Source organism: Macaca mulatta, chromosome 3 (assembly GCF_049350105.2).
Source record: "Macaca mulatta isolate MMU2019108-1 chromosome 3, T2T-MMU8v2.0, whole genome shotgun sequence".
Taxonomy (NCBI): domain Eukaryota; kingdom Metazoa; phylum Chordata; class Mammalia; order Primates; family Cercopithecidae; genus Macaca; species Macaca mulatta.
In genome coordinates this window covers 48,312,733-48,323,461 of record NC_133408.1, presented here as the reverse complement: position 1 = coordinate 48,323,461, position 10,729 = coordinate 48,312,733, and the positions used below count along the sequence as shown (strand labels likewise).

Sequence of the window (10,729 nt, the reverse complement as noted above, 5' to 3'; positions counted from 1 at the left end):
GGTTGGAGGAAGAGAGAGAAGAAGAAACTTAAGAGGGAAGAGCTGCAAAGAGAGAATTATGATGTAGCTGATGGGAAGCTGATGTAGCAATAGCTCATGTTTTCTCTCTCCCACTGTCTTTCTCTTTTAGAACTTTTTATATGCCAGAATTTGTTTCAAGCATTTTACATATATTAACCCAGTTCATCCCAAGAGTTGTCCCATGGGGAGGGCACATAAGTGATGGATAAGAACACAGACTTGAGCCGGGCACTGTGGCTCACACCTGTAATCCCAGAACTTTTGGGAGGCTGACGTGGTAGGATCATTTGAAGTTAGGAGTTTGAGACTAGCCTGGGCAACATAGCAAGACCCCTGTCTCTATTTTTAAAAAAGGTTAAAAATTAGCTGAGTGTGGCAGTGCACACCTGCAACTACTTGGGAGGCTGAGGCAAGAAGATTGCTTGAGCCCAGAAGTTTGAGGCTACAGTGAGCCATGATTGTACCACTGCACTCCAGCCTGGGTAACAGAGCAAGACCCTATCTCAAAAAAAAAAAAAAAAAAAAAAAAAAAAAAGAACATGGGCTTGACCAGATGCCACCCTGTTTTCTAATCCCAGCCTCATACCCGTTGGTTTCATGATCTTGGGCAGTTGCTAGGATGTCTGCCTCAGTTGCCCTCATTGGTGGACTGGAAATAATGAAAGGATAGTTTGCACATGGTAGGTGGTCATTTCATTTTTTTTTTTTTTTTTTGAGACGGAGTCTCGCTCTGTCGCCCAGGCTGGAGTGCAGTGGCGCAATCTCGGCTCACTGCAAGCTCCGCCTCCCGGGTTCACGCCATTCTCCTGCCTCAGCCTCCCGAGTAGCTGGGACTACAGGCGCCCGGCTAATTTTTTCTATTTTTAGTAGAGACGGGGTTTCACCATGGTCTCGATCTCCTGACCTTGTGATCCGCCCACCTCGGCCTCCCAAAGTGCTGGGATTACAGGCGTGAGCCACCACGCCCGGCCCATTTTTTTTTTTTTTTTAATACAGAGTTGTTTTGCTCTTGTTGCCCAGGCTGGAGTGCAATGGCACAATCTGGGCTCACTGTAACTTCTGCCTCCTGGGTTCAAGTGATTCTTCTGCCTCAGTCTCCCAAGTAGCTGGGGTTACAGGCATGCACCACCACACCTGGCTAATTTTTGTATTTTTAGTAGAGATGAGTATTCACCATGTTGGCCAGGCTGGTCTTGAATTCCTGACCTCAAGTGATCCAGGTGCCTCAGCCTCCCAAAGTGCTGAGATTACAGGTGTGAGCCACCATACCCAGCTACTCAGTTTGTTTTGTTTTGTTTCACAGCTGAGGAAGCAGAGGTTCAGAGAGAGAAGGTTACTTTCCCAAGCTCATGCAGGTAGTAAATGGCTCACCAAGAGTGGACCTGGGCAGCCTATGGGTGCGGGTGCTATGTCCCTCCTCTCCGTTGCACAGATAGGATGAGAGAGTGGGAAGGTGCTGAGATTTCAGTTCCAGATGGGATGTGGGGTCTGTAGCCCTGTTAAGTCCCCCCTCCCATGGCCACCGATGCCTATGGGAAGCAGGAGGCAAGTCTGAAAGTGAAGACGTATGAATTCAGCTCAGTTTTGGAAACTGAGCATTGTTCATTACTGGGTATGTACTCCAAGGAAAAATAAACTATTCCATCTGCAAGACACCTGCACCTGTATGTTTATTGCAGCACTATTCACAATAACAAAGACATGGAATCAACCTTGGTGTTCATCAATGGTGGATTGGATAAAGAAAACGTGGTACATGTACGCCATGGAATATTATGTAGCCATAAATAAAAGAATGAAATCACGTCCTTTGCGGCAACATGGATGCAACTAGAGGCCGTTATCCTAAATGAATTAACACAAAGACAGAAAACCAAATGCCACATGTTCTCACTTATAAGTGGGCGCTAAGCATTGAGTGTATATGGATGTAAATATGGGAACAGTTGACACTGGGGACCCCAAAAACAGACAAGGAGGGAGGGGGGCAAGGGTCGAAAAAATACCTATTGGGGCTGGGTGCCGTGGCTTATGCCTGTAATCCCAGCATTTTGGGAGGCCAGGGCAGGTAGATCACTTGAGGTCAGGCGTTCGAGACCAGCCTCGCTAACATGACAAAACTCTGTCTCTACTAAAAATATAAAAATTAACCAGGCCTGGTGGTGCACGCCTGTAATCCCAGCTACTCGGGAGGCTGAGGCAGGAGAATCGCTTGAACTTGGGAGATGGAGCTTGCGGTGAGCTGAGATTGTGCCACTGCACTCCAGCCTGGGTGATAGCAAGTCTCAGTCTCAAAAAAAAACCCAAACAAACAAAAAAAACTACCTATTGGATACTATGCTCACCACCTGTGTGATGGATTTATTCAGACTCTAAGCCTCAGCACCACACAATATACCTTTGTAACAAACCTGAACATGTACCCCTTGAGTCTAAAATTTAAAAAAAAAAAAGGTCAGGTTCATGGTAATTTTTTATCTGCAACTTTTCTAATTTTTTTTTTTTTTTGAGACGGAATCTCGCTCTGTCGCCCAGGCTGGAGTGCAGTGGCCAGATCTCAGCTCCCTGCAAGCTCTGCCTCCCGGGTTTACGCCATTCTCCTGCCTCAGCCTCCCCGGTAGCTGGAACTACAGGCACCCGCCACCTCGCCTGGCTAGTTTTTTGTATTTTTTTCATAGAGATGGGGTTTCACCGTGTTAGCCACGATGGTCTCGATCTCCTGACCTCGTGATCCGCCCGTCTCGGCCTCCTAAAGTGCTGGGATTACAGGCTCGAGCCACTGTGCCCGGCCCACTTTTCTAATTTTTTATTTCCAATTTTGCTGAATTCCAGAAAAACACGTACCACTTTAGAGCAAATAGGACACAATGCTAACAACTGATATCTCCAGGTGAAGGTTATATGGGGTTCACTGTTATATATACATATATATGTGTAATTTTTTTTTTTTTTTTTTTTTTTTTTTTTGAGGCAGAATCTCTCTCTGTTATCCAGGCTGGAATGCAATGGTGTGATCTCGACTCACTGCAACCTCCGTCTCCCAGGTTCAAGCCATTCTCCTGCCTCAGCCTCCTAAGTAACTGGAATTGCAGGCATGCACCACCATTCCTGGCTAATTTTTGTATTTTTAATAGAGTCAGGGTTTTACCATGTTGACCAGGCTGGTCTTGAACTCCTGACCTCAGGAGATCCGCCTGCCTTGGCCTCTCAAAATGCTGGGATTATAGGTGTGAGCCACCGTGCCCAGGTAAGTTTCACTTTTTAAAAATTTGTTGTTTTAACTTCTCTGTAGATTTGCAAATTTTCAAAATTAAAAAAAAAAAAAAAAAGGCTGGACATAGTGGCTCACACCTGGAATCTCAGCATTTTGGGAGACAGAAGTGATTGGATCGTTTGAGCCTAGGAATTCAAGACCAGCCTGGACAACGCAGCGAAGCCCCATCTCTACAAAAATAAAAAATAAAAAAATAAAAATTAGTGGGGCGTGGTGGCTGACACCTGTAGTCCCAGTTACTTGGGAGGCTGAGGCTGGAGGAATTCTTGAGCCCAGGAGCTCAAGGCTGCAGTGAGCAGTGATCACACCACTGTGCTCTAGCCTTGGCGAAAGAGTGAGACCTTGTCTCAAAAAAAGAAAAGAAACAGAATTTTGATGGCAAATATGAAAATAATCAAGTGTAACGGAGTATTTTTCTCACAGGAGAGGCCAGGAGGGGACCGCTGAGAAGAGGTATGGTGCCTGCAGGTGCTCAGGGCATCCAGGAGGGGGCAGCAGAGTCCAGGTTCTGTCTCAGGTTAGGCTTTGAAGCGGGTGGCTGGTGGGAGAGACCTTCGAGAATATGGTGAATCCTGAGCGGCATGGCTGGAATCATAATAATTTTTAAAAAGCGTCCTAGGAATATTAAGGACAGCGATGAAAGAGGCTTTAGAAACCTAGTGCTTATTCGGCAGAAGGCAAGACTGAGTCCAAATAGATTTTTCCCAGATTTAACCTAAGGGAATTTATGAGAAAGCTGAAAATAGAGCTCAGGTCTCTATCTCTTTAGATGCATGGAAAGAAATATCAGCCCATTTTCAGAAGGAGAGCTTGGAAAATTTGGTTTTCTTTGATAGGAAATGAGTGTCTCTCTCTGTGTGTGTGTGTGTGTGTGTGTGTGTGTGTGTGTGTGTGTGTCTGTCTGTTTGTCTGTCTGTCTGTCTGCCTTGCCTCCTGGACACCAGCAAATGGTGTCAGTGAAGTTCAGGGAATGGTCCTCTTCCCACTGCAAATCTCTGTCTTGTTATCTTGAACCCCAAATGCATTAGATTTTATGTTCTAGAGGAAGGGAGGAGAGAGACAGTCTGGGAGGTTAGAAACAGGAGCTATGGGAAATAGGAGGGAAAGATCTGGGAACCATGAAAATTTTAATAAAATTGCTTTATTATATTTAGTTACTACAAATATATATTATAATATTTACTAAGGAAAAAATCAGAACTCATAAAAATAAGAACTTAAAAAATGCCCACAATCTTATATACCAAAGGTAAATGCTCTATATTTAAACACAAGTGTTTTTCATGAAGATGGCATTCAATAATTCTTAGGAGAGCATTTTGTGAAATGTAAAGTGCATGCAGCAGTCCCGTGTCCAAGGGGTCATGGTAGTAAACAGCTCGTTGAGGGCGCTGTCCATGGTACTGAATCCGGGCAGGCGAGAGGAGGAACCTCTTTGACCTTGTTTGGAAGTTCTAGCAGGGAAGTCCAGATACTTGTATGCCTTTGACTGAAGCGTGATCCTCCTCTATCAGAGAGGGTCGTCCTCTCATCCTCTTCAACTGAGCATGCAGCTTTAGGAGGGACATACATGGGGCAGCGAGGGAGGACGGGGACACCCGCCTACCCAGCCAGATCAGTCAAATCAATCCTGGCGATCAATGGGGTGACAGATGTTGCAGTCAGAGCACCCCTCAAATCTGGAACCTCTTTGAAAACTGAGCAGGAAAGCCTAGCCTGATATCAAGGCAAGCCCATTGGAGCTTCCACGGGTTTCTATTTGAGACTCTCCCAGCACTGCCATCTCTCTCCTCTTTCTCCTTGGTAAGTACAGTGCTTGTTTCCTGTACTTACAATGGGAACATTGAGTTCCCATGGAAGGCTCTCAATGGGGAAATGCTCCACCAAGCTTAGCCGGACTGGAATCTCCTCACTCCCAGACTTCTCAACTCCATACCTTAAAATGATGTCTTTACCTGAGGCCTCTGAATTTGGATCTGAAAAGAGAGATAAAACCAGGTGAAGGCTCAGCTCATGAGGAACTTGGGATTTTGGAAGCATAAGGAGGCTTGGGATGGGAAGTGTTCGGTTTAATTATTTTTATTTTTTTATTTTTTTGAGACAGGCTTAATCTGCCATCTAGACTGGAGTGCAGTGGCACAATCAAGGCTCGCTGCGGCCTGTAACTTCTGGGCTCTAGCGGTCCTCCCACCTCAGCCTCCCAAGTAGCTGGGACTACATGTGCACACAACCACACCTGAATAATTTTTAAATTTTTTGTAGAGATGAGGTTTCGCTATGTTGCCCAGGGTGGTCTCAAACTCCTGGGCTCAAGTGATCCGTCTACCTAGACCTCCCAAAGTGCTGGGATTACAGGCGTGAGCCACTGTGCCTGGCTATTATTATTATTTCTTTTACAGCGACAGAGTCTCACTTTGTTGCCCAGGCTGGTCCCAAACTCCTGACTTCAGACGATCTTCCTGACTTGGCCTCATGAAGTGCTGGGATTGCAGGCATGAGCCACCGCACCTGGCCTAAGTGGTTAGTTTAGAACTTGTCCCATTACCTGGATTCTAGCACAAACCAATTGTGCCTTCCCCTCTCCACCAGGTAGGTTTACAGGTATCCTGGCTGGAGATTTCATCTTTGCCCCAAAGGGCTATGTCAAGGGAGCATAGCACCTGAAGACGTTCACACTTGTTATTTCTCCTACCTTCAACTATCCATCCAGTTTAAATCATATTAAGGCAGTGATCAAGGAGTGGTCACCTTTTGCCCAAGTAACCAATCTTGGCCTTAACCATGGGGGGACAATCTGATGTTATATACTTGTTGAAGTGAGGCAATAGCATTATCTGTGATATCATAAAAATGTTTAATCTGATTCCAGTTAAGCCTTTAGACCCAACCTCCAGTATTTCCAATCCCAGAATATCTCTAATACCTCTGATACTAAGGGTAGGGGGGACAAGTTAGATGACATCATGAAACAAACCAGGGGTGTGAGACATTTTTCAAGACAACCATCCTAGACTCTTAAGAAAAGCAATATACTTTAAAATGTAGGAGCCCATTCTAGATTAAAAGACCAAAGAGACATAACAGAAGTCAGTGAGTGAAATCTGTTGTATCTACATCTGAGGAAAAAAAAAACTAGTAATAGAAGATGTCCTTGGGCTAATTGGAAAAATTGGATATCCGATGACATTGTGAAGTTATGATCAACGTATTGGATATAATCGTGGTATTGGGAAGTGTGGGCTGAAATGGTTAGGGATCAAGTGTCATAATGTTGGCAGCTGACTTCCAAATTATTCAGCAAAAATTAGTGAATAGATCAATACAAAGAAAGAGACATATGGCATGTTAAGCCTTGCTGAGCTGCATGGAATATGTAAGTATTTACTGCACTACTATTTTGACTTTTATGTGTGTTTACAAATTAAAATAACTAAGTAAGTTGGCCATCAAGGGTGTACTTACAGTAGGGAAGGAAACCTCAGAATCTGAAGCCTCAGGGGTCAACGGAAGGTGATTCCACCTTGCTACTTAGCTTTTATTCTTCCCCTGAGTTAGGCTTGTTTCCTGGCAGTATGGACCTGGGAGAATCACCTGGACCAATGAACTGTAAACATGGTTTTGCTTTCCTGAAGGTCCTACCATGCAGGAAAGGAGAAGAAAGTCTCAAGGTTGGGGGAGGCCAGCATCCCATCCAGGCCCTTCTTACCTTTGTTTCAGGGTCTATGTGTCTCAAGGAGGGCTGGAAATTACTATAGATGGATTCCAGGTGGATGGAGTCATCATCTTCTAGAGGGATGGAAAGCACCATGGAAACAGGAGGTTAGAAGGACAAACTTTCATCTCTCCCTTTAATCCCATCCAATGGAGGATGAGTTTGTCCCTATCCCTAGGAAACTGAAAACTCTTGAAAATGTGACAAACTGTCAACACTACCTGACTCAGCAGCCCCCAATACAGACATATTAAGGCTATGAATTTTCTGAGTACAGCTGTAGCTGCATCCCGCGAGTCTGAATACTAAGTATTTTCTCACTTTCACTATAATCTCTTATCTGATCCATACATTATTTGGAAACTTGAAAAAAAATTCCAAAGATATGGGATTTTTGTTTTCATTTTCCAAAAATATTTTTGTTATTGATTTCTAACATACTTGCATTATGGTCAGATAAGATCGTCTGATTTAAATAATTTTTTATAAGTTTGTTGAGGCTTTTTTCATGTCCTGTGTGTGGCCATCCTTAGAAGTTTTCTCGTGGACTCATGTAATAAATGAATACCCTCTATTTGTTGAATGTGGTGTTCTGTATTGTATTAAGGCTAATTATTTTGTCCAAAAGTTCTGTAATCCTCAGTGACTTCTGTCAATTACTAAGAGGGGTGTTTTAAAAATTTCTCACCGTGCTGGTGGATTTGTTAATTTTCCTTTGTAGCTTTGTCAGTTTTTGCTTTATCTATTTTGAGATTGTATTAATAGAGCATACAAATTAGACTTGTGTCTAACAGAGTAAGCCATTTGCTAATATTGATCATTTTTATCCCTAGTAATTCTTTTTGCTTTAAAATGTATGTGACTGCAATGAGTAAAGCTATACACAAAACAACAGATACTTTGTTTAGTATTACCCTGTTTTGTTTTTTCTATACTTTTGTTTCCAACCTGTGTGTTTCTAATTTACGTGTACCTCCCACCCACAGTGAATACCTAGTTTTCTTTTTTTAAAAATCCTTTTTAAACTAGAGTTTAATCTACTTATATGTATTATGCTTTGTGATATATTTGCATTACTTCCTATCATTTTATTTTGGATTTTCTTTTTTTTTTTTGAGATGGAGTCTCGCTCTGTCACCCAGGCTGGAGTTAAGTGGCTTGATCTCGGCTCACTGCAAGCTCCACCTGCCGGGTTCATGCCATTCTCCTGCCTCAGCCTCCCGAGTAGCTGGGACTACAGGCGCCCACCACCACGCCTGGCTAATTTTTTTTCTTATCTTTAGTAGAGACAGGGTTTCACTGCGTTAGCCAGGATGGTCTCAATCTTCTGACCTCATGATCCACCTGCCTCAGCCTCCCAAAGTGCTGGGATTACAGGGTGAGCCACTGCGCCCGGCCACTATTTTGTATTTTCTATGTGTCCTATCTCCTCTTCTTCTTCCCCTTCCTCCTTCTCCTCCTCCTTCTCCTCCTCCTCCTCTTCCTCTTCCTCCTTCTTCTTCGACAGAATCTTGCTCTGTTGCCCCGGCTGGAGTGCAGTGGTGCAATTTCAGCTCACTGCAGCCTGCACCTCCCAGGTTCCAGCGATTCTCCTGCCTCAGCCTCCCAGGTAGTTGGGATTACAGGCACACGCCACCACACTCAGCTAATTTTTGTATTTTTAGTAGAGATGGGGTTTTACCATGTTGGCCAGGCTGGGCTCCTGACCTCAGGTGACCCACTAGCCTCAGCCTCCCAAAGTGCTAGGATTACAGGCATGAGCCACCATGCCCCACCTTCTTCTTCTTCTTTTCTTTTCTCTCTCTCTCTTTTTTTTTTTTTTAAGAGACAGGGTCTTGCTCTGTTGCCCAGGCTAGAGTGCAGTGGTGTAATCATAACTCACTGCAGCCTTGACCTCCTGGGCTCAAGTGATCCTCCTGACTCAGAAGCTAGGATTACAGGCATGCACCACTGTGCCTGGCTAATTTTTTTAATTTTTTGATCTCGTTATGTTGCCCAGGCTGGTCTTGCCTGGCCTCAAGCGATCCTCCAGCCTCGGCCTCCCAAAGCGTTGGGACTATAAGCATGAGCCACTGCATCCCACCTCCTTTTTCTTTTTCTCCCTTTCCTGCTCTTTGTGGGTTGACTGGACTTTTTCCTCATTCTAATCTTCCCCTTCTTTAGAATTTAAAGACTATTTTGAGAAATTTCTCATTCCACATATTTCCTTCTTTAGAAGTTAAAGACTCTAGTTTTAGAAATTTTAACACGTGCCTTTAACCTAGCAAAATCTAACATTAGTCTCTTTACTGAGGAACAACTCCCCTGCTAATGAGCTCACTCACTCCCGAGCATTGATCTCTGCATTAGGGAAATCTACCACCCTCAAGGAACCTGTGTCTCCCCAGTGGTTCAGTTCACTATGCCCCATCCAGGGTCTCACAGGAGTCAGTAATGGAAATAAGGTTTTAGCTGTAGAGCCAAACATTTTGGAGTGGGAAATATTTTCCCCCTTCACACTTTAAGCCCCAGGGTCTTCCCAGGTGCCTCCTAAGTACTTTTTTTTTTTTTTTTTTTTTAAGACAGTGTCTTGTTCTGTTGCCCAGGCTGGAGTGCAGTGGTGCAATCACGGCTCACTGCAGCCTCCATCTCCCAGGCTCAAGCAATTCTCCTGCCTCAGCCTCCCAAGTAGCTGGGACTAGAGGTGCATGCCATCATGCCCAGATAATTAAAGCAATTTTTTATTTTATATTTTTTTGAGATGGAGTTTCATGCTTGTTGCCCAGGCTGGAGTGCAATGGCACAATCTCGGCTAACTGCAATCTCTGCCTTCCGGGTTCAAGTGATTCTCCTGCCTCAGCCTCCCGAGTAGCTGGGATTACAGGCACCTGCCACCACACTCAGCTAATTTTTTGTGTTTTCAGTAGAGACAGGGTTTCACTATGTGGTCCAGGCTGGTCTCAAGCTACTGACCTCAAGTGGTCCACCTGCCTCAGCCTCCCTTTTTTTTTTTTTTTTAAGAGATAGAGTTTGGCTGGGCGCGGCGGCTCATGCCTGTAATCCCAGCACTTTGGGAGGCTGAGGCGGGCGGATCATGAGGTCAGGAGATCGAGACCATCCTGGCTAACACGGTGAAACCCTGTCTCTACTAAAAATACAAAAAATTAGCTTGGCGTGGTGGTGGGCGCCTGTAGTCCCAGCTACTCGGGAGGCTGAGGCAGGAGAATGGGGTGAACCTGGGAGGCGGAGCTTGCAGTGAGCTGAGATCGCGCCGCTGCACTCCAGCCTGGGCGAGTGAGTGAGACTCCGTCTCAAAAAAAAAAAAAAAAAAAAAAAAAGAGATAGAGTTTTCTGTGTTGTTGCCCAGGCTGATCTCGAGCTCCTGGCCTCAAGCAATCATCCTGCCTTGGCCTTTCAGAGTGCTAGGATTACAGGCATGAGCCCACAGCACCCAGCCTGTTTCCACATTTTGAGTCATTCTGAGTGCAGAGAGGAAGGCCGATACCTTGGCAGATGTCAAAGCCAATGTTTTGGAAGGTCCCAGGAGTTGGTCCACCGTTCTCTTCTTGCCACTTGTACCACTGAGACAATCTGTACTTTTGCCTATTGATGGAAACACCAGAGAGACCCCATTAGGATTGGGGAACAGGAACAAGGACCAGGGACAAATTGTATCCCCATTTTTAGCTTGCCCCACTGTCCACCTCGAGGATGAAGTGATTAGAGGCAGAGGGATCATAGGA

At 44.8% G+C, this 10,729-nt stretch overlaps 1 protein-coding gene across 1 annotated transcript in view; it reads right to left on the bottom strand.

Annotated features, from left to right (window-relative positions):
- Positions 1–5,083: 5,083 nt before the first annotated feature.
- MUC17 (mucin 17, cell surface associated) overlaps positions 5,084–10,729 on the bottom strand; it is a 46,493-nt gene continuing 40,847 nt past the window's right edge. Inside the window, exons 19-21 of the mRNA XM_077996423.1 lie at positions 10,492–10,589; positions 7,002–7,078; positions 5,084–5,271 (exon numbers count right to left, since the gene is read on the bottom strand). Of these exons, the coding sequence (XP_077852549.1) occupies positions 5,233–5,271; positions 7,002–7,078; positions 10,492–10,589 (214 nt within the window). The 3' untranslated portion in view covers positions 5,084–5,232. The remainder of the gene's footprint in view (positions 5,272–7,001; positions 7,079–10,491; positions 10,590–10,729) is intronic.